The 27,105-nt window shown below is 36.5% G+C and overlaps 1 protein-coding gene across 2 annotated transcripts in view; it reads right to left on the bottom strand.

Annotated features, from left to right (window-relative positions):
* The window catches only part of Atm (ATM serine/threonine kinase), a 102,015-nt gene that overhangs the window by 37,014 nt on the left and 37,896 nt on the right, over positions 1 to 27,105 (bottom strand). For both annotated transcript variants that reach the window (XM_050119423.1, XM_050119424.1), the window contains 17 exons: positions 26,913 to 27,042; positions 25,672 to 25,845; positions 24,470 to 24,639; positions 22,676 to 22,922; positions 21,797 to 21,912; positions 20,459 to 20,585; positions 19,811 to 20,010; positions 16,652 to 16,823; positions 16,001 to 16,165; positions 14,922 to 15,054; positions 14,160 to 14,255; positions 12,689 to 12,860; positions 9,845 to 9,986; positions 8,360 to 8,536; positions 7,157 to 7,334; positions 2,519 to 2,606; positions 1,021 to 1,176 (listed from right to left, as the gene is read on the bottom strand). In XM_050119423.1, coding sequence (XP_049975380.1) covers positions 1,021 to 1,176; positions 2,519 to 2,606; positions 7,157 to 7,334; positions 8,360 to 8,536; positions 9,845 to 9,986; positions 12,689 to 12,860; positions 14,160 to 14,255; positions 14,922 to 15,054; positions 16,001 to 16,165; positions 16,652 to 16,823; positions 19,811 to 20,010; positions 20,459 to 20,585; positions 21,797 to 21,912; positions 22,676 to 22,922; positions 24,470 to 24,639; positions 25,672 to 25,845; positions 26,913 to 27,042 — 2,643 coding nt within the window. The remainder of the gene's footprint in view (positions 1 to 1,020; positions 1,177 to 2,518; positions 2,607 to 7,156; positions 7,335 to 8,359; positions 8,537 to 9,844; positions 9,987 to 12,688; positions 12,861 to 14,159; positions 14,256 to 14,921; positions 15,055 to 16,000; positions 16,166 to 16,651; positions 16,824 to 19,810; positions 20,011 to 20,458; positions 20,586 to 21,796; positions 21,913 to 22,675; positions 22,923 to 24,469; positions 24,640 to 25,671; positions 25,846 to 26,912; positions 27,043 to 27,105) is intronic.

Below are 27,105 nucleotides of genomic sequence, written 5' to 3'. Positions count from 1 at the left end.
TGTCAAGATAGGGTTTCTCTGTGTAACCACTCTCATTGTTCTGGAACTAGCTCTTATAGACCACGCTGGCCTCGAGCTCTTGGAGATCCGTCTGCCTTTGCCTCCCAAGTGCTGGGATCAAAGGCGTGCACCACCATCGCCCAGCTCAACTACTTTTGCTAACTATACAAACTGGTACAATCACTTTAAGAAACAATTCGGCACTACCTTACTAAGTTGGAAAGCGATATCTTGATTGAGGAAGCCACTGTGGGGTTAGCAAGAAACCTGGCTCTAAAAAAATTCCCAGAAATCCACAAGGATGACCCCAGCTAAGAGCCTAAGCAACAGAGGAGAGGGGCCCCGAACTGGCCTTGCCCTGTAGTCAGACTGATGATTATCTTAAATATCACCACAGAACCTTCATCCAACAGCAGATGGAAACAAAGGCAGAGAACCACATCGGAGTACTGGACTGAGCTCCCAAGGTCCAGGTGAAGAGTGAGAATATGAGCAAGGAGGTCAAGACCATGAAGGGTTCATCCACTGAAACAGTTTACCTGAGTTAATGGGAGCTCACCAACTCCAGCTGGACTGGGAAGGAACAAGCATAGGACCAAACTAGTCCCTTTGAATGTGGTTGACAGTTGTATGGTGGGGGAAGACTGAGGGGTCATTGGCAGTGGCACTGGGATTTATCTCTACTGCGTGTACTGGCTTTTGGGGATCTTATTCTCTTTGGATGTATACCTTTCTCAGCCTAGATGTAGTAGGGAAGGCCTTGAACCTTCCACAAAGTAAAATGCCTTGCCCTCTCTTAGGACTAGAGGGGGGGTGGGGTGGGAGAGTGTGTGAAGGTATTGGGAGGAGAGGAGGGAGTGGGAATTTGGATTGGTATTTTTTTTTAAATCTAATAAATAAAAAAAAATTCTGGCTAAAGTGTCTTTTAAATGGAGAAATGGGGAAAATTATCTTTACTACATAATTTCATTGAAACAATATTAATACAAATTTAAAAACCAAAATGTCAAAATCCATTACCTTTTCTCTTGTTCATCCATGCTTTTCTTATCTGAATAGATCTCTGCGTAGAGCAATGCTGTGAAGTGAGCAGCACAAGACTGAGCCACCTTTGCAACCTCCAGGTAATTCAAATCCAGCCAGAAAGCATCATCAAAAGCTGTTCCTGAAGAAGGCCTGAAGAGGAAGTAAACACGATGCCATGTCACTGCTAACACAAGAAGCACAATGGTACAGAACAGAGCTGAAAGCCACAATTCTCTAGTGTATGGTATAAATGTATAAACCATTCTGAGACAGCCCGGCTAAAGTCCAGTTCTCAATGGTCTTGACTCATAAACCTCTCAGAGAATCTGCAGAAAACTACCAATTATCACGCCATACAAATCTGGGCTCTGCACCCACACTTTACATCATCAGTTGCAAAGGACAGCTTCATAACCACTTTCAGTATGAAAACAGGGTTTCTTCTCAGACAGGAAAAATAAACTGTGATGGGCTAATTCTAACTGACTACTTGATGGAATTTAGGAAGACCGTGGATACAAACTTCTGGGCATGTCTTTTCACAGATTTCTAGACTAAGTTAACTGATGTGAGAAGACCCACCCTGAATATGGGTAGCACCATTTCATGAGCTCAGATCCTGTGCTAAAAAGCTGAGCTCCAGCATCAATGACTCTCTGCTTCCTAAAAATGAAGAAAAAGCTATCACCTGCCTCCTGTTGTTGCCACCATACCTTCCCCCAACACAGCCAAACATACACCTCAAACTAAAAGCCACAATCAACCCTTCCTTCCTTTCCTTAAGCTACTCTCATTGGGTATTTTGTCACAGTGATGGGAAAGTAATACACATGTCTTTTCTGTTGTAATGAACACTACAGCTTCCACGACGAGACTAATTTTTCCTTTTTTCTTTTAAATTTTTTTATTTGAGGGGGAAAGGTTGCAAGGGCAGAGGGTGGCTACGAAGGAATGGAGAAACAAATGGGTTGGAGATGCATGATGTGAAAAAACACAAAGAATAAAAAGAAAGTTAAAAAATAACAATAGAAACAAAGACACTATATTGCAAAGTAACTTACCTAAATTCTGTCATATCACAAAAATTCTAGAGATTTTCATGGTAAGTATGGCACACAGCAACAAAAGCTTTACCTTATAACACAGATGATAAAGGAGACATCTGACTCTCGGTACTCTAAGAACTATTTAATGAGCAGCAGCAGCAGTACTGAGAACAATCTGGGAAAACGATATACTTCTTTCTCACATTCATTAGAGCATGACTTAGCCACAGCAGTATGCCTGCTGGACAACTGGGACAAGAACCAACAGTTCCCCACACTTGACCTAAGTGTTGTGCTGCATACAGATTACTAAAATATAGAAGTATCCTACCCATTAATTTTAGCAGTCTGAAGCAGTTGCAAATAAAACAATCAAGCTAAAATGTAGCCAGAAGGAAGGTACAGTGCTCAGTTCCCAACCTGAGAAACAACTGTTACCACATTACCTCTTCTGCCTTCTCAAATAGTCGACAACAGCAAGCATTGTTCTTTGTGACTTTTTATCGAAACAGCATCGGAGAAAGTGCTCTGGCTCTAAAAGAAACAGAAATAGCTCTTCTGACTCTCAGAGTGATATAAAAGTACTTTCTTGTCTGTGTCCTTCTCCTTCTACACTGATGGGTGGTTACCCAAAACAAAAATGCTTCTTAATAAATTTAAATCAATTTAATTTAGCGCCATTGATGTGGGAGTGATTTCTTAATAATAAAGAAACTGCCTCGGCCCTCATAGGACAGAAAATTAGGTAGGCGGAGTAGACAGAAGAGAATGCTGGGAAAAAGAAGCTTAGTGAAGGAGTCGCCATGGTTCTCCCGCTCCAGACAGACGCAGGTTAAGATCCTCCCTGGTAAGCCAGCTCGTGGGCTACACAGAATATTAGAAATGGGTTAGAACAATATGTAAGAGCTAACCAATAAGAAACTGGAACTAGCCGGGCCAGGCAGTGTTTGAAAGAATACAGTTTCCGTGTAATTATTTCTGGGCATAAGCTAGCCATGCGGGCGGCTGGGTGCCGGGGACGCAGCCCTGCCGCCGCTACTATTTCAACACGCCATTCCTTTTATTTCAAAAGAAACAATATGTTATAGGATAAACAAGAACTGATGGTGCCAATTGTAATTTGTTTCTGAAGCAGTACCTACTGGCTTGAGATGTCTTATGTGCTGGGTGTTTAGTACATTCGCAATCATGAACAAATCAAGACTGCTTCTGCACACAGAACTCACTGGTTAGCCTGGAGGCTCTTAATATGGTGTGATAAGAGGAGTGACAGAAAGGTTGAGATTGCTGTAGAATTTATGTGAGAGTGACCTCACCTGGACTAAGAAAAGCTTGAAGGAGAAAGTAACATCTGAAGCCAAAATACTGGTCGGTGGGAGAAGGGAAAGTATGGAGTACCAGGAAAAGTCAGCAGAGTCCAATGGGGTGAGTGCAGCTCAGTTGGAAGGAGTGTTGTGCTAGCCTGCACGAAGCCCTGGGCTCGATCTCCAGCACTGTATAAACTGGGTGTCATGGCATGTGCCTCTAATACCAACACTTGAGAGGTAAACACAGGAGAATTAGAAGTTCAAAGTCTTCCACTGCTATATGAGGAGAATTTGAGTTGCTGTCTCAAAAAACTAAATGCTAAAAAATGTGTACCCGAGATGGTTAGTAGTAAGTAGAGTTCAGAAGGTAGTGAGGGCATCTCAACTTTCTGAATCAGAGCTAGAAAGCAGAAAGGATGATGGTGAATGAGCAAACAGACCTGGCAAGACTAGGTACGCAGAGGGTGAGAAGGGTCTCCATGTGGGCAGCAAAGCACCATGAATTTTTATTTACATAACTGAGTTTGAGATTCATGTGATACATTCAAGTAAAGGTGTGAGACTTCCAGACACCAGAAACAGATACAGCATTTAAGATTTACAGGAATCAAGTCTGTTGCCAACACTAAGGTGGCTCTTTTAACTAAGATATGTGCTTCCCTGCTCCCCTATCCAACCTTCCTTTATCCCAATCTTCCTGTTTCCTCAAGTTCCCCCAATCCTCCCCTTCTTACTTTTCTCTCCCTGTCCCTCCTTATCCCCAACCCACCCCACCCCCAAGATCCCAATTTTGTCCCCGGCAATTTTATCTACTTCCCTTAGCCAAGAGGATAACTATATGTTTTTTCTTGGGTTCACCTTCTTCGTTAGCTTCTTTAGGTTCACCAGGTATACACTCCGTGACCTTTATTTATGGCTAGAAACCAATTATGAGTGAATACATCCCATGTTCATCTTTTTGGGTCTGGGTTACCTCGCTCAGGATAGTGTTTTCTATTTCCATCCATTTGCATGCAAAATTCGAGAAGTCATTGTTTTTTACCGCAGCATAATACTCTAATGTGTATATATTCCACACTTTCTTCATCCATTCTTCCATTGAAGGGCATCTAGGTTGTTTCCAGGTTCTGGCTATTACAAATAATGCTGCTATGAACATAGTTGAACAAATGCTTTTGTCATATGATAGGGCATCTCTTGGGTATATTCCCAAGAGTGGTATTGCTGGGTCCAGGGGTAGGTTGATCCCGAATTTCCTGAGAAACCGAAACACTGATTTCCAAAGTGGTTGCACAAGATTGCATTCCCACCAGCAATGGATGAGGGTACCCCTTCCTCCACAGCCTCTCCAGCAAAGGCTATCATCGGTGCTTTTGATTTTAGCCATTCTGACAGGTGTGAGATGATATCTCAAAGTTGTTTTGATTTGCATTTCCCTGATTGCTAATGAGGTTNCTAGACATGGAGGGAGGGGGGAGGACCTTGGACTTTCCACAGGGCAGGGAACCATGACTGCTCTTTGGATAGGAGAGGGAGGGGGAGAGGAGTGGGGGGAGGGGGAGAAGAGAGGGGGGAGGGGGAGAAGAGTGGGGGAGGGGAAGGGAAATGGGAGGCTGGGAGGAGGCGGAAACTTTTTTTTTCTTATTCTCAATAAAAAAAAAAATAAAAAAAAAAAGATTTACAGGAATCTACATTTATTGCCATTTCAATAATAGTTTTATATATGTAAAGTCCAAAATTTCATTTAAGGTAATAAAAATATTAGCTCTCTATTAGCCCTCTCTAAAGACAAAACTAGATAATTTTGCTATTAAGTGATCAGAGTATAAACATAAGTGGTAAAGCTGTTTAAAAGATACTTAAAATAAACTTCAAATTATTACTTATACCTATGGATCACATATTTTTCCCCAATTAAACATAGGTGATATATTGTAGACAGCTAACAAAGTCTCATCAAGAGTTTTTATTTTAGATTTTTTACATTATCTTAAATTATTTTTTAAAATAGACTTTAAAATAGTTATTGTACATGTGGGCACTCAGGCAGGGAGCTCGTATGGAGATCAGAAAAGAGACACTTGAGCAGGTTGGTTTTCTCCTTCCACTATGTGGGTTTCTCAAGAACTCAGGTCATCAGTTTTTGGTGGCAAGGAACCTTACCCATTAAAACCATCACATCAACCCATACTTTAAGATTTTTAATTCAGCAATTTCCCCAAAATTTCATTAAGCATATTCCAGATCATTTTGATGAACAACTTCTAGTCTAATAAGATCAAAGGTGGGGCAGCCATGTCTGTGTTGATATTTGTATGTTCTTTCGGACAAGTTGTTACTTTTGAATTGAACTGAAATCATACATATTAATGAGATGCCATTTGATTTTTTCACTATAAGTATGTATTCTATAATGTTTTAGTGAGGTTAAATCAGGAGTATATCTATCTCCTCAAAAATTTAAGTATTGCTGGTGGGAATGCAAGCTGGTACAACCCCTTTGGATGTCAGTGTGGCGATTTCTCAGAAAATTAGGAAACAACCTTCCTCAAGACCCAGTAATACCACTTTTGGGTATATATCCAAAGGATGCTCAATTGTGCCACAAGGATATGTGCTCAACTATGTTCATAGCAACATTGTTTGGCATAGCCAGAACCTGGAAACAACCTAAATGCCTCTCAACCAAAGAATGAATAAGGAAAATGTGGTACATTTACACAATGGAGTACTAGACAGCAGAAAAAAATAACATCTTGAATTTTGCAGGAAAATAGATGGAGTTAGAAAACATCATTTATAGTGAGGTAACCCAGACACAGAAAGACAATTATCACATGTACTCACTCATAGGTAGTTTTTAAACATAAAGCAAAGAAAGCCAGCCCACAAATCACAATTCCAGAGAACCTAGACAACAATGAGGACCCTAAGAGAGACTTACATAGATCTAATCTACATGGGAAGTAGAAAGTGGATAAAGACAAGATCTCCTGAGTAAATTGGGAGCATAGGAACCTTGGGGGAGGGCTGAAGGGGAGAGGGGAGCAGAGAAAAATGTAGAGCTCAATAAATATCAATAAAAATATTTATGACAAAAATAAATATCAAATAAAAAATTAAGTATAATAAAAACATAGTAACTATTCTTCAGTGTGTTTTAGGAAGATTTTTTTAAAAATGTGTAGGTATATGCACATGAAGACAAGTGCCCATGGAAGAAAGAGGTGTCAGGTCCCCATGGAGCTGGAGTTACAGGTGAGCTACCCAATGTGGTGTTGAGAATCAAACTCAGGTTATGTACTTTCCAACAAACCAAAAGGTTTTTATATGCAATCATTATTATTATCAACTGTCACCCTACTTTGTAGCAGAATATCAGATCTTATGTACATATGAATCCAAATGTAGATATCTTAGATTATATGATTATGAGCAATTTAATTTTTTTCTTTTTGAATAATTTATTTTTCAAAAAACTTATAGAACCTTTATTGTCTACAAAAATACGCCTGATTTGGTGATAAAAAGTTTTTAAAAAGTAGTTGGCCAGAGGTCTAAAAATATAAAAATTCCATCATACCTACCTCTACCATGGTACCAAACATGTGGATAAGTTTACGTTTTTATCTAAAATGGGAGCTCTGTTGTTACAAACATTACAAGCACAATGCCAGACATACAGAATGCACAGTAAGCTGCCCTGTTATTTACTGAACCATCTTTCTCTAAGGCTGAGAAGTTTACAGTATAAACATTAACAACTGAACAGCATACCTGAATCCGAACTTGCAGGAGTTGCTGATCGGCTTGCCTGTGAGAAGTGTTTAAAACAGCTAGTGAAAAATCCTCGGACATGTGTAGACAGCAGAGTCCGCCAAGATTCATGTGTATCTTGGAGTAAGACATCATGGATCAAGTATGGCAGCACAGTCTGGCAGAAGTCAGGTTTCACCTAGAACACAGTACACACCCACACAACTGCTTAGAGTAACACAATTCACTTAAAATGTTTACCCCATTACTGGCATATGAAAAATTTAAAAATACTACGTTGGTCTACCATGAACTCAAGATAGTACTAAACACCAACCACCATCACCAAAATTGTATATCAAGTAGTTTTTAAAGAAAATAAAAAAAAAAAACCAGTAATGCCAAGTATGGTATCTCAGGGCTTGAGATATGGTGATAGGAGGAACAGGAGTTTAAAGTCATCACTGGTTACACACGGAGACCCTATCTCAAAACGAAACAATAACCAACCAAGAAAACACCAGCAGTGCCCCCTGCTCCTAATGCACTAGAGGCACATATTCTCCCAGTGAGCCACAGTCTTTGTCCTCAAACATCCTTAGCTCTTTGAATTGCTGAAATCAACTGTACCAGACCTTCCAATGTAAAACTCTACTGCTACCTAACTTTCTTCACTCAGAAAGCATGCTGAAGAATGCCAATCGACAGCAAACAGGAGCTGACTTTCATTAATACAAAAAATTTATAATCACCATTGTTTTACATGTCATTACTAATTTATTCTAGTACTATGTAGAATTTAACTAGTACGTTGTCATCTCAAAACTAAAGTGTGGCAAAGCAGTAGTGGCACATGTCCGTAATCCCAGCACTCAGGAGGCAGAGGCAGGCAGATCTCAGTGAGTTTGAGGCCACCTGGTCTACAAAGCGAGTTCCAGGACAGTCAGAACAGTTACACAGAGAAACCCTGTCTCAAAAAAAACCAAAACCAACCAAACAAAAAAACTAAAGTCTGCCCTGTAGTTCCGGCTAACCAAAGATACCTACTTCAATGGATTTACAGCAACTAAATGTGGATTACACTGCAGGCAGATGATATAGTCATCACTTAGTATTCTTTTCAAATATGCAAATCACGATCAAATACACAGAAATTAAATAGAATGGGAAAAGCAAAGAAGAACAAAACCACAGGCTCTAAATCAGATTAATTAATCCTCTTACCTCACACATTGGCTTTAATAACTGAAGAATTTCACTTTTTATGCCTCCACTGTCCAAAAAGGCACATGTCAGAGTCTTTATCCAAATGTCATGACTTTCACTTTGAGGAACCCACAGATTCATATCATCCAAGCCTTCTAAGGTATCTTTTTTAACAAACTGGGGTATTTCTAAAAACTAGAAGCAGAAAATCATTTCCCTGTCAAATAAATATCCATGCAGTCAAATCTGTTTCCAATAAAACTAAGTACACTTAGACTACACCTAGGGCCGCCATATAGGTCAGCACTTGCCATCAACCCTCACTGACCTAAGTCTGATCCCCAGAACCTACATGGTGTGAGGAGGGAACTGACTCTGGCACATGTCTACACGTATAAACACACAAAAGAGAAAATAAATGCTTAATAAAAGGAGTAAATCTGAATACAATTATTTGCCTTTTAAAAGTTAAACAGATTAGACTAGGAATGGTGGTTCAGGCTGCAGTCTTAACTATTCAGGAGCTGAAGTAGGAGGATTTTAAGTTCAAAGCCTGCTTGGTATCGTAGTGAAATCCTGTCTTAAAATAAAAGTAAAATAGAGTTGGGATATAGGTCAAGTACAAGGCCCTAAGATCCAATCCCTGCTCCAAAAATAAAAGAGAGGGAAGGGGGAGCACATATGTGAGATGGGGGGCTTAAACTAGGGAGTGAAACAGTAACAATATTACTGGTGCGGGAGTGAGAAACAGGAGTTCTACTGTTAGCTCTGTCACTCGCTGGTAGTGTACTATACAATTCACACTCTGCCTCATCTGGCTCATCTACAACACTGGCTCAAATCTACCATAAAAAATGATTTCAAAATGAGATTTTTACATGTTAAAAAGACTTTACACTAAGCTATATTAGTAACTTCATTAACAGTTCTTACTAATTTTGCTAAGAATCAAACTATGATACATTAAAATTACTACTTTAATGATGGGTACTTCCATTGAACTTAAGCAGGAAAAAGGCAATTGCATATTGCTATCACTTTCTGAAAAGAGGAATGCTTAGTAACAAGAGATGCAAAAGCTCTTAACATTATTGCAGACTGCGTTCAGCAGAATTGTTATGACATCAACATACAAGGAGGATGCATACAGTCCTCTTATATTTATCCCAGTTGTGCTAAGCAGTAAATGCTTGTTGGCTGATCACAATATCTAAAATCATCCAGGATTGATGGTGCATGGGATCAAATGGTTTGCTATACCTGAAAACAATTTCCCTCAGCACCAAATCACCACTTCTCTAGGTTATCTATTTCAATGTTTCTATCCTGCCCTAGTGAAAAATAACAAGTTCCTTAAATTAAAAAAATGTACAGTATGAATTTTTCTACCGAACAGTATATTAGTACATAACTATTTTAAGCAATTTGATATCTAGAGTACAAAACAAATGTAATCATTTTACAAATAATAGATATTCAACAAACACTTGTTATTTAAGGGACCTTTTTCCTTGATGTTCTAAAAGGCTGTAGGTAGATCAGCATGGGATCTTCAGAAGTCTTATAAGCCTCCCAGAAACTGTGTCCAGTCTTTGTAGCCAAAATGTTTTTCAAACAGGTAGCAGCAGCTGATCGAACTTTGACACTGAAAAACATCACAATTAATTTATCAATTTGGAATGTTATGCAAATTCAACTGGAAAATTTTAAAACTAAAATTTAAAGTATTAGAAACTTCCTATCTATAAAACTCTGTAACACTGAAGAAAAAAGCCAAAGATTTTTTAAAATATTCCCTCAGTAAACATGAGTTACTGATCACTTTAGCAGCAATTCTCTTCATTCTATACAATAATGACTATGTTACAATGATCATAATTTAAAGAATTCTTAAGGGGAATTACTTAGAAAACCATAGAATCATAAATATGATGAATTCACCTAAGGAAACATATTGACAGTATTTTCTCTAGTAATACAAATTATTTTAAGGTGAGGTACAATGATATCTAACTCCAAATGATAAAATTATTGCAAATATATATTTTGAAGGTACATACTCATTCTGACAAAGCAGTTAGTTGAAAATCATTAGCACTTAAAATTTCTAGAAAAAAAGTAAAATTTCTTCTTTTAAAACAAAAACACCCCAGGAGATAGAGGGCTACAACAGTCCTGAAAATATGGCAACTGACAAGACAACAACAACAAAAAAAGCTAGCAGGCCCTGAAATTAGAATAATGACAAGTTAACAAAGAAGATTTAATTCTGTTCAGGTATGCTTTGCTAATTACCCAGAAGATGACCTATAAACCTGGATTCATTCTTCCACATCTAATTCCTCATTAAATCCAACTGACTCTGTTAAAAACATATCCTGCTTCCATCCATGCCCCTCATGTTCAATATTGGTCTCCTAACTCCCTAAGTCATATGATAATTCTTCTCCTCTGTACTATAGCAATAATTTCACAACCAATTCCTGTTTAGTCACTGTACTGATTTTTTTCTTTTCTTTTCTTTTCTTTTTTTTTTTTTTGGACAACTTGACACACCTAGAGTTATCTGAGGTGATGCCTCCATCAGACTGGCCTGTGGAGAAGTCTGGGGACATTTTCCTAATTAATGGTTAGGACCCAGGCCACTGAGGACAGTGCTACACCTGGACAGGTGATCCTAACAGATATAAGAAATGTAGCTGACCTAGAGAGCAAACTGGTATGTAGCATTCATTTATTCATGGGCTCTGCTCTAGTTCCTGTCTTCTTCTTCCTTTTTTTTTTCTTTCTTTTTTTTGTGGCTTTTTTTGAGACGGGGGTTCCTCTCTGTGTAGCCTAAGCTGTGTTGGAACTAGCTCTGGTCATCTCTTAAAGGTATATATGTTTGTTGGCTTTATTCTTCTGCCTATCCTCTTATAATCTACCATGTTTCCATTACCGATTTAATGGACCTTTACTTTTTTTGTTATCGTTGTTTTTGTTATATTAAACTGGCCGGCATGGATTCTTTCCTAACATTTTATTATATAAATTTTCATATATACAGTAAAGGTGAAAAAAAATTACAGGGAATATCTGTATGCTTACTGTGTAAATTTTTGCATTGACATTTTTCTTCCATTAACATTTTACTGCTATCCTTTTTTAAAATCATGTTCCCTAACTTTCCTACCATTGTTAATCCTCTGAACTGAGCCTCCCACAATGGTAATGATGGGGTGGACAAATAAACCAGTTAAGTCGATGACTAAATAATGAGAGAGCTGGGAATATGGCTCAGTGATGCCTCGATGTAAGGCCCTGGATTTAGTCTCGATTATTGCAAACAATTAATAATAACAGTACAATAAATAATAAGCTAATAAATAATGAAAGGAAAGTAATCCGACAATCAACAAGCTAAAATAGTGACTGTATCTTAAAATTTTGTTTTGAACAAGGAATAAAATAGTAATAGAAAATTCTATTATTTCAAAATTTTGGTGGTTAGAAAGCTTTTGCTCCATGGATTATTCTAAAAGATTCAAAACAAAGATTTGCTTGGAGGAACATAGCACCCTGGTTTTAAAAATCACAAAATACATTACTTTTTACATCCCTGTATTTAAATTTGTAAGGGTGAAGGTGCATGACACCATGCTTGTAGCAGTCAGAAGACAACTTCCAGGACAAGGCTCTCTCCCTTTACCATGACTTCTGGGGATCAAACTCAGGTTGTCAAGTTTGATGGCAGGTGCATTTTACCTGTTGAGCCATCCCACCAGCCTACACTCATGATTTACATTGTCTGTGTGGAACCACCTGGCAGTTTACTTCTTTATCCTTTGTCTAACTTAGTCTCACTGGATTTAAAACAGACTTTACTCTTCATCACCATCAAGTATCAGGAACAGAGGGTATTTAATCACACAAATTAATAAAAAACATACAAGAGTTTTTTAATGTAAGAACTTGAAAGTCGAGAGTAAAGAAATGTCTTAGTGGTTAAGAACACTCATTGCTCTTGCAGAGGACCTGGGTTAGATGCCCAGCATCCACATGGTGTTTCACAATCAATCACCCAACTCCAGTCCAGGGTATCCAATACCCTCTTCTGAGTTCCCTGGGCATCAGGCATGCATGTACATACACACACGCAGGCCAAACATTCATGCACATAAAGGAAATATAAAAAACTTTTTAAAGAGAGAGAAACAGAAAGAAAGGAAAGGAGGGAGGGAGGAGGGAAGAAGGAACCAAGGAAGAACTTGCAAGGCAAAATGGTAAGTGAAGCATTAGCATAATCTTCCTGAGAGCCAGATTTGGTTTCGGTTTCTGTAATTGAATGCAAGGTGTGTAAGTACTCACCTATCTTCTACCAGTGTATTGTTCAGGGCAGTTAGCATTATCAAAGTCCACTGAAGTTCTTTATCTTCGGGCAACCCAAGGGTTTTGGTAAACGATGTGTCTTTATTATGCTGTACAGCTATAGTAGAGAAATCCAGAGGACCTATTTCTCCCAAACACCTTCCAACAGCCTCTACATATAAAAACTTAATTTTAGTACAGCCATAAGTAGAAGGGTATACAACACTTCCAATTTAAAAAGTATTAACACCATTTTGTCATGCTTCAAAGATTTCAGTGTCTTCCAGCATTAAAACACATCAATGTTGTAATATATTTTTTTTCTCAGAGGTGATAGAAAATAAGTTAACAATTATAGTAACAGAATATTAAAAGCACAAGTATTAACATGGCTGACACCATATAAAGTGTCAATCTTAAAACATTAAAAAAAGGAAATCCCGGGTATCACACATATATTATTCATAAATCCTAAACATCTAATTCAGTGAAAATGCCATCTATAATTACAGGCATTGTTTCCTTTCCACACTTTGCAGTTCTTTTCCTTGCTTGACACTCTGGTTAGAACTTCAATGTAGTGCCGAATACAAGCAGTAAAGTTAAAAAAACTTTTCTAATTCCTGATGTTAGAGGAAAGGTTTCAGTCTATTACCACTAAATGAGGCACAAAACAGGATTCTTCTTGTGTGTCACACAAGAAAGCTACATTGGGCTCCTGGAGCAAAGCAGCTTTATGTCCAGAAGCAGGACAATGAACAAGGATGTTAATTCTGGGGGCAGGGGAGACTCAAGGGTTCCCTAAGGTTCAATTTCTGGATCTGGGTGGCAGATGCACAGGTATTCTTTGATTGTATACTTTAAACTAGGTACATTTGGTCTGTATTCATGTCTACATGTAAGATACATTTCAATAAAAACCAAACTAAAAGCAAGTATGCTAGATAATAGGCTCCAGTGGGAACCGAGAAAGTGCACCAACAGCTCTCATACTCCCCAGTCTCAGTAAGGCACCACTGCCATGCCAGCTTCCAGCCAATGTTAATCATGTGACTTTCCATTCTAAAACCACCAAATCTAAATACCTATACTCAAGGAAAAATCTAAATGGTATTTTAAAAGATGTGAATTTAACCATCCTTCAGAAGCGCTGTTCCTATTTGCTATGTACAAAATAAACCAGTATATAAATACCAGTAAGCCATATTTATAAAATATCTCAGAAGTTTACTAAGCAGAGATTTATGATATTCCTACATCTTTATAAGGTGTTTTAAAATTAACATTTATACACTATTAATGATTATTGCTAACTTTATCTTATAAGCACATCTAAGGAATATGAAAGGTGGGTATCTAGAGTTTACCTGCAGAAACATAACTTAGCAAACCACCCTTATTTCTCCAGTAAATCAAACAAGCTTACACTTACTCTGACCATACTAAAGAAGACCATTCACTTAATCATTACCTAAAACTTCTCTTTCACCAGTCTGGTTCACTGCCATCTTGGATAGCTGCAACAAGCTGACAACCAGCTTTACCACAATGCCATCCTGTGGGTTATCTAGAAATAGTTTAGAGAAAAGTGCTCCAATTTCCATAAGGATAATATATATTTTTTTCAACACATATCTTAAATCATAAATGGATTTTAAAAAAACAGATAGAATTCTGAAATATTGCCACATGAAAATGATTAGCAAAATTTACCAAGCAGACAGAGAAAGAGCTTGAACAAGCTAAACAGCAAAGTTAATACCTTACCAAAGTCACAAATGACGAGAAAAATAAGAACCATTAAACACAAAAGCTAGCAGGGACCTTGCTTAGTCTGTTACCACACAGTATTCAGAACTTAGCACACACCATACAGTGGCCTCTCTGCAATGATGTGAACATAAATGACAATGGAGCAATCTGACCAAGAATATACAAAAGAATATCTGAAGAAGAAACAGGAAGAAAAAAATTCATGATGTTAAAATTAATACCCGGAAGCAGCTGTAGAGCTGGCTCATCTGTTAAGAGCAACTGCTGCTCTTGCAGAGGATCCAGGTTCAGTTACATATATGATCCGGGTTCAGCACATATATGACAGCTTACAACCATGTTTTAACTCAAGTTCCAGAAGAATCCAATACCTTCTTCTGGTCTCCATAGGCACTGAAGTTATGTGGTGCACACATATACATGCAAGCAAAACACCCGTTCACATAAAAATAAATAGTACCCTGAGATGCTCTCATAAGATCTAGTGTCTCATCTTTATGCTGCTCCAGTTGTCTTCGAAGATCCTTCAATCCTTCAAGCCTGGTCAGTGGAAGTGGATTGTAAGCACTCACAGAAAGAAAATGGTTAATTTCCTAAAAGACAAAATCAACTTAGTATTAGTTGAGTATGTACTGGCTAAGTGTGAAAAATAAAACCAAAAAAGAAAAAATAATAAGCAGTGTCTATAGACACTGAAATACAAAACAATACATTCCTTCCATTTTAGTTCTGACAATGTTTTAAAGTAGATAAGAGTCTCTTATCTACATTAGATGTCAAAACAACAGACTCTAAGACTACCACAGCAAGCAGTTCAATTTTTATTTATTTACTAGTATAACTTGAATTTTATATCTGAATGCATTAAATGTTTACAGATTTATAGTCTAATATGATGATTTTAAATTATAACATTTAAAAGAATAGACATAACTAAAATTTATAAAAGATTAACATGCTAAATATCATCACTAATATAAACATTATTAATCCTTAAAGAAAAGGGCAACAATTTTCAAATACTAATGAACCATAGGACCATACTGTATGAAAATTAATAATATTTTGTATCATATTCTTTGAATATTCAAATTCATCTTAGTCAGAGCTTTGATATCCAGACATTAAATGCAATACAAGAAGATGCATAAAGATCTGTTTTGAGGGGCTGAAGAGAACATCCGGGGGTTAAAAGACATGGTTGCTCTTTCAGGGGACCTGTGTTCAGTTACCAGAACACATGTCAGGTGGCTCAGGATTATCTATAACTTCGGAAGCAGGGGAATCTGAAAACTTCTTCTGACTTCCTTGAGTACATGTACATATAAGGTATACACACAGACATACAAATTTAGAATATATTTAGAATATATATATATTTTTTAAAAATATTTAGATTTTATTTAAGAAGGTAAGTCTCATGAATTACTTTTACTACAACATAAAGTTTTCTGTCTTTATCAACAGAGCATTAAAGGTTTAAAAAAATACTACTGCCTATATTGTGTAATACAAAGTTATAAACAAAACTTTTATTACCTCTAAGAGTGAAAAGGGTCCTCCACTATATTTGATTTTCTGCTGAGTAAGCCGCAAATTCTTAAAAACAACATGGTCAGGAAAAGGATCCAAAAGTTTAATCGTGACAAAGAGGTTTTCATTGTCCTTGTTATCTATCACCAAGTACTTCAACAGGTCCAATACCTAAATAATAACCAAAGGGGGAGGCATTAATTATATTCAGAGAGTTAAAGCCCATTAATTGTATTCAGAGAGTTAAACAAACAAACCTCTGCTAACCTAGAAATTAATGGTATGTGTGGTACCCAGCTATTGGTGTGCATAGCTTCAAAAACTAAAATACGTACAGTGCTACACACAGCGGGCACAACAATTAACAGGGTTAACTGAACATTTTACATGGGATCTCACAATGCATAACTGTGGGAACTGCTAGTTTTATTTTGGACTACTACATTTCAGTGCAATAGACAAAACTAACAGATTTATTAGATTAAAATTACCAATGGTTAGGTAACTGATTTCAAAGATTAATTTACTAATAATGTCTTCCCCACCATTTATCAAAAGAGCATTTGCATTAAAACTACACCAGGCAAACTAACGGCATTTAATTCCTAAGAGTTCATTTATCTCAAATAGCCCTCTGTAGATCAACTGGTAAATTACCTGTTCTTGAACCTCCGGATAATCCACAAGTGGTATAAGTGTGCCAACAATGACATGAAGATGGTTCTCTAGGGCATCCTTACAGTGAGTTACAGCTGTATGGCAAACTCGACTTAACAGATTACAACAAAGGGAAAAGCTATGCTTTGATACATCTGTGAAATGAGAAGGCCTAACAAGAAAAAAATTAACAAAAAATAACAAGGTCTAAGAAACTACTCTGAAATAATACTCAAATCATTTTTAGTCAATGTCTAAAATTCTGACATGGCTTGACAAAGTCACTTTTATATCTAATACTTCAATGGTTACAATTCAGAAAAAAAAAAAGCATGTCAGAAAGATACACAATATGCAATCCTATTAGAACTACCAGAAAACAAGAAAACTGCAAGACTCATTCAAGTAAGAGATCCAGGAATCACTGCAAGCCAGCAAGCACTGAAGGACAGTCCTAGCAGTTATTTTTGTAAACAAAAATCTTTACTCTTTCTCTCATGTGTACCCTATCCCCAGTACTTTTGACAGTGCTCCTGATAATCAAATAACCGCTGAAAACCCAAAAGAAGGAAAAGAAAGCCAGGCTGCACTGAATACTTACAGCAAGAAAACCATAAGATAAGAGCTGGTGTTCAGTAAAAATAAAATAAGACAAGAAGGAAGGGAGGGAGGAAAGGAAGGTAGGAGGAAAGAGAAAAGAAGAAAATGAATAAAGGACAAACAAGGCCGGGATGATGGCTCAGCGGATGAGTGCTTATCCTGAAAGCATGAGGGTCTGAGTTCTAATTCTGAGCATCTACATAACGAGCAGGCATGGTTGTTCATATCCATACTATAGGACTGTGGGCAAGGAGCTTGCTGGCCAGCCAGACGTGCTAAAATGGCCTGGTTCTCACTGAGTGAGAGATGCTGTCTAAAGCTAGAGGAAGACATGGTATGTCCCACTCTAGTCTCCATATGCATACCCAGACAACCAACATGCATGGAGCAGCATTCAGAGTCAAACCTTAGGGAAAATCTGATTTCAACACTTAAACTCATTATGTACTGAAGCGGTCAGATTTTATTAACAAAACTGCAAACCCTATAAATAAATAAAGCATGAAGTAGAAGTATCCAGAGGAAGAAAATCGAATTTCCTGAAGAACTTCAGATACTGGAGTTACTAAAGAAAGAATTCAAAATAATTTTAAAATTTAATTAAAAGTTGAGAATAGAATGAAGGTTACCAAAGAACAGAGAGTGGAGATATGGAAGGATGGGGAAGAGATCTGTGGGCACTAAGTCACAGCTCGGGAATGAGACATTCCGGTGTGTTACAGAAGAGGATAACTGCAGATAACTGTATAGATCAAAAAGCTACAAGAAAGGATTTTGAATGCTTTCATCATAACAAAAGAATGAATGTTTTTAAATTTCCATTCTTTGAAGATATAGAAAAAATGACAAATCTCTGGAGCTGTTAAAAAGAAAAAGGACAAGGACAAATGAACTTATGAGAGACTATTCAGAGAATATATGCCTGCAGCTCTTGCTATTTGAAAGGTCAAGGAAAGAGAAATTGCTGAACCTAGGTGTTTGTTTGAAGGCAATTCAGCAAAGCCCTAACACTTTAAAACAATTGATAGTCAATAATAAGAAAAGAAAAACTAACTTAAATAGCTAATTTGAACAAGTCAATAACAAGTAATGAGACTAAATAAAAAGTCATGCAACAACAAAGTCCAGGACCAGATGACATCACTAAATTGAAACTAGTTTTTCTCAATTATTCAAAAATTAAAGACAATTTCTACTAATTCATTCCACTAGACCAGAATTATCCTGACACCCAAACCACAGAAGTACATAACAACAACAACAAAACAACAACAACAACAACAAAAAAAAAAACCCTGCAGGCCAATATTCCTGATAAGCATAGATAAAAAAAAAACCTCCCATAAAGTACTAGCAAATCAAATTCAACATCACACGGCAAAGACTGTACAAGATTAGGTGGGGTGCAACCCAGATATGTCAGGATGTTCAACATATACAAATCAACAAAAGTGCTAAACCATACATCAACAGAATTAAGAGTAAAATCTATGACTATCTTTAACTGCCAAAAAAGGAATTTGAATAAATTTAACATCCCTTCATGTGGGGGAAAAATCTGAACTAAACAGATATTTTAGGAATATACCTCATAAAATAAGAAGTCCAGAGTTAACATAATGGACAGAGAAAAAGCTGAATAGTTTCTCTATCATTTTTAAAAGGACAAGAGCTTCTCTTTCACTTCTATTTCAAGACAGTGATAGAACACATAGGAAAGAAAAGTAAATTGTGTCCAAACTAACAGAGAAAACTCAAATCATCACTATTTGCAGGTAAACTTAACATTTCCACAAAGAAACCCACTAAAACTACTAAATGTATTCAGTAAAGTGCAGGTTATAAATTCAACATAAAACAATCAGTAGGATTTCTTCACAATGATACTGAATGAAATGGAAAAGGGTAGGGGATCTCATTTATAACAACCACAAAAAATTTTAACCTGAACAGAAACAATCTCTACAAAACAAAAACAAAAAATTTATTATATATTAATGAAAGAAGGTAAAAAGGAAGAAATCCTTTAATCATTATTAAAATGCTCACTCTACCTACACAAAGCAAAATGCAATAATATAATCCCTAAAGATACCAATGACTCCTTAGAGAACTAAAAATAAGTAAATAAAATTTCCAAGATTCAAACAGAATACACACACAAATCTCAAACAGTCAAAGCAATTTCGAGTAAAAAGAACAAAGCAAACGTATTAGACTACTTTTGATGACAATGACATAGGCAAAAATAGAATGAGATTACCATGAAAATGTACACAGAGACCAATGAAAGAGCACAGTGTTCACCTACAATCCCAGGATGCAGGAAACAGAGAGGTATCCTCAGAGCAAGCTGGCTAGACAGACCAGCCACACTGGTGTGCTTTGGTTCCACTAAGTGATCATGACACAACGAAGCAGGTGAAAAACAATTAAGAAAGATGCCTGATGTCAACTTCAACTCTACTTGCACTCACGTCCAACATGCACACGCTTGCACACATGAAAGACCAGCACACAAAAAATACTGCTAATGCATCAGTCCAATCTATTACTTACCTTTTATTGATATAGTGAATCAATGTGTAAATAACATCTCGAAGAACAAAGGCCCAAGCACCTCCCAAGCTGCTTTTTATATCTTTCAGTAATAAACTAACAAACAATTGATATATTTTAAGAATTCTGTGCTTTTTATAGACATTATTTGTCTCATTTGCTTGTTCACAAATGGCCAGAAGAATTTTCTGATAGGAATCCTACAAAATAGATATACATATAGAAAAAATTTTTTTAAATCAAATATATTCAGCTACAACCAATATAGTTTAGTTTACTAAATGACCATTTAGATATGGGCTTGACAGCACATGCAAAATATCATATTAAAATTGTTAAGAGTATTTCACTGTTTAAAAAGTTGCTATATGCGTTTTTAGAAAGTAAACTGAAACTTAATAGATTATTATGAAACAGTAAACATATTCCCTGAGATAATTAATAAGGCAGGGTCATGAAATCCTGGCCTGATACATTTAATTAACAATAACTAACATACTAAAATACAACTTGTAAATCAAGTGTTTTCCTTTTTTAAATTAGTCAAGTAAGTTTTCATGCTTATTATTCCCCAGATATATTTAGATTTTCTAGCTAAAAAGGACTTTTCTTATCAATTATTATACTAATAATGTAACATGTACTTACAGGAATTTTAGAAAGAATTTCTAAAATGCTTTTAAACTTGGTTTTATGACAGTTGCTGATGTAGGCAAATGTTGCTTTAATAACATGTGATGGAAAATATGGTGGATTAGGAGCAGGATCCAAATCTCTAAAGAGGAAAAAATGTAGGTATTTTATTTTATTTATTTATTTTTTAAAGTGTAGGTATTTTAAAAACAAAATTAGAAGAGTGAACTTCTAAAATGGAGCTTTAAATAACTCCCAAGTTACAAAACTAGCTTCTTACTGAAACAATATATTTTAAAATCACAAACAGTAAAACAAAGTTCATACATGAATCAGACTTAACTTCAGATGGATTTGTTTAAAACAATTGGTTTATTTAACCTTTTATGATGTTAATGGCAGCCCCGGAATCAAGCCTTAGCAAAACTTCCCTTCAGGTCTGATTTACAACTCTATATTAGAGTATTGCAAGACCAATAGTATCTTAAACCAGGTGACACATTAGATTAGTAACATTATTTAGAATGCAATTATAAACTCTAACTTCTTTCCCAGCATTAATACTAATTTATATGCTTAGCACAGTAAGCTTTTGTAAAAATTGAGTATTTTCAGCTGGGCACAATGGTGCAACCTTTAATCCCAGCACTGGGAGGCAGAGGCAGGCAGATCCTTGAGCTTGAGGCCAGTGTGTTCTACAGAGAGAGTTTTAGGACAGCCATCACTGTCCCTTTCTAACAAAAACAAAACACAAACAACATATTTTGGGGACTGGAGAGATGGCTCAGCAGCTAAGAGCACTGACTGCTTTTCCAGAGGACCCAGGTTCAATTCCTAACACCTACTTGGTGGCTTACAGCTACAACTCCGAGAGGTGTGGGGTGTAGGGGGTGTACTAATGCCCCCTTTACAGCCTCTATGGGCATAACATGCACGTGATGTATTGATATTCATGCAGGCAAAACATCCATATGCAAAAAAATAGTATTTTAATTTATTTTTAAAATTGAGAATTTCCAAGTAGCTTACAATCAAGCCAAAAAAGTCACTCTAATATTCATATACAACCAACTGATTTCACATCTGAGTTAAACTGGACAGCTAAAGAGCACCACAAAGAAAGGAGGCCGAGAAAACGGCAAGACAGGGCTAAGGGAATCAGTAATAAAACACATCAAGAAAAAGTCACAAAAGGAATTATGTAACTCAATGCTTAAATACCAAGGGAAGAGTGAAAAGACTGTGTTTCCCCAAAAAGGCAGCTAGAAAAAGAAAGTATAGCAGGAAGGCTGCAGTGAAGGAGACAGGTGACTCTTACATTACATATGCGACCTTTCTATGGAACAGGCTTACCCTGAAAAGTCAGCAAGGTCAGTGCTTTGACTGGCATCAGAATCAGCTGTTTCATGGAATGTCATCAGTAACTCCACCACAATCTCTGGTAAATTACTAATGAATACTTGATCAATCTGTAAGGACAGAAAATTAAAATATATTAAACATTTTTATATCTGTGATTTTTACAACAGCACTAAGGGTCTGTATTAATTCCTTACTTCATAACTATAAAAAAAGATAACCAAGCCCAAGTTCTGCAAAGAAAACCTCTATATTTTCTTCTACACAGCCAATCCATAGACCAAGATGAGGATAAGGAAATCACAGCAAACCAACTCTCCTTACTTCAACCCTTGTATCATACAGAATCATTTTAACAGAATTTGGATTTCACATTAAATTTCTAAAACTGGAAGTTCTCAAGCTAGCAAAGTTCCATAACTTACACTGTTCCTCGATTTGCATTTTACTTTTTATTCATCTGCTAACTCTTTAATAATCTTAACTATTAAGAAACCTTTGTGAGCCCAAGATGCCCTGTACTCTTCTTCCGTATCTGGTGACAGTATCACTTTTCATCAACAGCTGCTAAAATAATGACTGTGAAAAAAGTAAATTTCTCACCAATCTGCTTCTGCTACAGGCAGGTTCACGAAGGGCAGAAATTCTCTAGGAATGCCAGCAAGCATTTAAGATCCCTGGCTCTGGGGTTACATGTCTGAGCTGCCAGCCAAGGCAAGCTGTTACATGGATGTAGGGCTATGAACTCAGGTAGCCATATTTACACAGCAAACACATTACCAAGTCATCACCCCAAGTCTGATAACCTTAGACTTTAAAGCTTACATCTTTTATCAGTAAGGGGATAAGAGCAGATAAAAAGTGAAGCCATACCTGTTTTCCTAGTAGGTCTTCACCTTTAAGTATATCATAGACTTTGGTAGCAGTCTCTCTCTTCTGTATTACGCTGCTGTCTCCTGTGCCCTCACAGGCAAAGTAAGGAAGAATGTGTACAAGAATCTTTGGAAAGCAGTCTATCAACAGACTTTTCCAGCATTTCTGAATCTGATTAGCAATGGACTTCACCTCATCAAATTCACTTCTAATCACCAAATGTGGAATCAAAACCTTGTAACAAGATCTGAAAATGTGTAAGTTTAAAATTTAGGTTACAAATGTTTTCAAAGTAAAATTTTACATTAAAATAACAAAATATGCTGGTCAGTGATGTCGCATGCCTTTAATCCCAGCACTCAAGAGGCAGAGACAGGCGGATCTCTGTGAGTTCGAGGCTAGCCTAGTCTACAGATTGAGTTCCAGAACAGGCTCCAAACCTACACAGAGAAATCCTGTCCCAAGAAATGAATAATAAACAAACAAACTTATTTTTACATTTTAAATTATTTATTTATTTAAAATTTTACATATGCAGGTGTTCTGCCTGGTGCCTATGGAGGCTAGAAGAGGGCATTGGATCCCTTGGAACAAAAAGGGCAATGGATCCCTTGGAAAAGAAGTTACAGAAAATTGCGAGCTACCATATGGGTGCTGGGAATTGAACCTGGGTCCTCTAGAAGAGAAGTCAGCGCTCTTAACTGCTGAGCCATTGCTCCAGCCCCTAGATCATTAAATACTCGTATCCTCATTTTATAAATGGAGAAATTAAAGATAAGAAAAATATAAATAACAACACACACAAAAAAAGTACAACTTCTATTCTCCCTCGCTTTTTCTGAGATGATAGCACTCCACAGCCCAGGTTAGCCTGGACTATACTTATATACACACCATGTTGACCTGTAAATTGTGGCAATCCTCCTGCCTCTACCTCTCGAGTTCAGGAACTATAGACACACGGTATACACCACTATATCCAGCTAAAGAACTTTTTATTTTTTACCCATAATCAACTTGATGCTTGATTATGGCAATGGTAATGGTAATATCAATCAATACTTAATGTAAGGCCAATGGTAATACAATTTATAAATTCAAAGAACAAATATGAAAGTTATCGCAAATTTTAATGGATGATAAAAACAATCAAATGTACATCTATCAAAAAACATTTTTTTAAAAAAAAATACAGGATCCTCTGTAGTACAGGCTGGCTTTGAACTCCTTATGTAGCTGAAAATGACCTTGAACTACTGAGCTTCCTTCATCTATCTACCTTCTGAGTGTTCAGATTATAAGTATGTACCACTATGCCTGGTTTATGTAGCCAGTGTTGAATCTAGGACTTTGAGCATGCTAGGCAAGCACTATACCAACTGAGCTACATCTCAGCAGTTTTTGATAAGCTTTGAAAATTTATAGAAATAATGATTAAATGATTCACTATCAAGCAATAGGAAAGAAAAGGAAATAATTACCCCACTAGTAGTTTACCTTTGATTATTTTCAAAAGTAAATTGAGATACATAAGATATTATGTACAATTCAAGATAAATAAGATAGCATATAAACATATCTTATATGTGTAAATCGAGGCACATAAGATATTACTACAGCTTACTCAAGGACACACAACTGATTACTAATATTGCTACCAACAAATCCTAAGTTTTTGAACTAAAAGCATACATACATCCTTTGATACAATCTCCCTACCTGTAGATATGGATGTGAGAGGTGGGAGGAGGGTTGTCAAACACTACTGCAAACAATATATATATATAAACCTACCTATAGAAATCCTCAATACTTGTGTAATTTAATAAAATAAAAGGAAAGGAAGATAAGTTGTATTCAGTATCTTGAATGTTCAGCCATTCCGAAACCAGATAATCTAGATGAGAAGTCATAAAGTCTTCTAAACTTCTGCACCCAAAAGATTCGGAGACTTTCTCTAAAACCTGCACAAAAGGAAAATGTGATGTTTAAGGAAATGAAACAATCATTATCTCAGCTTGCTAGTATTTAAACTGTATTTGTAGCAGTCACTTAATATTTTTCTACCTTGACTTCTTTATCAATGACACAGGGGTAGTAATAAATGAGAAAATGGAAAATGTTGCTTACTATACATTTGCTAAAGCAGCATCCAGAGCACATAGAAAACCCAGAATAGACATTAAATAAATAATAGCATAATTTTATATAGCTGACTATATCTCAAAGAAAAGTCTAAGGGAAATTTAAATATTTTCATCCTTACATTTAAATTTCTAAAAATCCAAAACCATGTCACTCACTTTAATAACAAAAGTAAAAGGTTAATTCATTTAAGACCAGTTCCCTAGACAATGACCTACAATAAAGCTTCATGGAAGCCATGCTGGTACAAAGTTAACTGCCCATCAGTCCATATTTACCACATTAAACCTGCAACAAGAACTTGTAGAGGGTCTCAAATATGAGCTTGGAGTGGAAGAACAGGGAGAGCTACCACGGTCTACAAATGGGATGTTATGCTTGCAATGACTGAGCCCAGGCCTCTTTTCAAAATCTAACCTAAAGCCACATTGTCCTCAACTTATTAAATTCCAGTTTGCTGCTCCACAATCTGAGGCATAAGCAAGCAAAAATCTCCAAGTGTTTCCATCAATAAACAGTATTCTAGAGGAACTGGTCTGTGTGGACACAACCACTAAATTTTGCTAGTTCTCAATGAGTGTTTTATAAAACTAAGAAGAAACACTGAAAACAAATATACCGCTTAAAGAATTAATAAATTTGGCTGGGGAAAAGACAATAGTTTGGTAGTACAGTGCTTACTTACTAAGTACAAGGCTCTGGATCCAAGCGCCAGCAGTGGAAAAAATGCACCCCCTACACATGTATGTGCACACACAATCAAATTTGTTTCTAATATTCCCAGTCCAAAAAAGAAATTGTTTCTAAGCATCAAATGCCATATAAAAACAATGTGAAAATATTCATCATACCTTTTTCACCAGATGAGGTTCTAATCCATTTTCCTTCACAGATTTGCATAAGGCAAAAAGAGCCTGTTTTTCGCACACAGGGCTACAGTGCAAGACCACAGCTATCACCACCAGTAAAACAGATTTTCTATTGTGAATCTCATCCAGAAGATCAGGGTTCTGAGTATCACATGACTTAAGAAAATTATAAGAATGACATAAATAATGAAATTGATAAATCAAGCAAACAAGCTAAAGTATTCTCTAATCTCTAAGTAACCTGCAAACTTTTAAATCTTATAGTAATGAGCTAAAAGGAAAGACATGAGAAACAAGCTTTTCTATAGTTAAGAAAAGCTGCCACTTCCTAAGATCTAAGGGAAACAATTACCAACGAAAAAACATTTTTACATGGTATTAAGTTATCTAAAGAACAAACAGCAAAAGGAGAATGAGAAGTTTTAAGAGTTCTTCCACTACAAGGTGCTACTCCTAAGACTTTTTATGTTTTCTTCTTTAAAAATCACTGTCATCTGTCTATATTAGTAAAGGAAAGCCTTGCGGACAGAACAACATGCTTTCAGCTTAGCCATCAATTACTTTTTTTAAAATTCCCAACAGGCACCCATCTTCAGTTTTTAAATTTATTTTTAATTTTTATGTGTGTGGGTGTTTTGTCCACATGGATGTCTAAGTACAGTGCCTACAGAGATCAGAAAAGGGTGGCTGATACCCTGCAACTGGAGTTACAGATGCCATGTGGGTGCTGGGAATCAAACTCAGGTCCTCTGAGAACAGCCAATATTTTTAATTGAGAGCCTTCTCTCCAGCCCCTATCTGCATTTTCTGGCTAGGTGTACTCACTCTGCAATCCAGGGAGCTCTCAAATTTAACTGTCATTGAATAGTAAGATCATAGGCACACACCGTCATATACAGCATTTTCTGGTGTGTTTTGGATTTTTCTTTTTGGCTTTAAAGATTTCTTAAACTAAAAAGGCCTTTTAATCTCTCTTTTATATTGAAATCCCCATTAAAATTGGATTCGCCTCACAATAATTAGATTAGTTGAAGCAAAAATAATTGCTATTATTGACTTATTCTGACCTATAAATTTCATTCAGGAAAATTTTATCCGGTCCATACACTTGACTTAGACCAGCTTTATAGTGTTAACTACTAAACGCAAACTCTCATCCAAAATGTGCTAAGAACATGTAACACTGACAGACCGCATGTGAGTGCAGAGCACAGACAACTTACTTTAGTTACCACGTCTCTTATTCCTGCCTCTGCTTTCAGGTATGCATTTTTAAAAGCTGTTTGCTGAAACTTCAAAAGCAGTGCTTTCGACCATCCAGAGGAATCTCCATGTCTCATATCCTGGAATAATCTTTAAAAACAAACAAAATCTATTTATTTCAAACCCTACATATCAAAGCATATTCTAGAATAC

The sequence above is a fragment of the Alexandromys fortis genome, unplaced genomic scaffold (assembly GCF_014885135.2).
Source record: "Alexandromys fortis isolate MF-2015 unplaced genomic scaffold, M_Fortis_MF-2015_v1.1 scaffold_167, whole genome shotgun sequence".
NCBI classification, from domain to species: domain Eukaryota; kingdom Metazoa; phylum Chordata; class Mammalia; order Rodentia; family Cricetidae; genus Alexandromys; species Alexandromys fortis.
The sequence above is the reverse complement of the archived record's forward strand: the minus strand, read 5'-3'. Positions and strand labels throughout refer to the sequence as shown.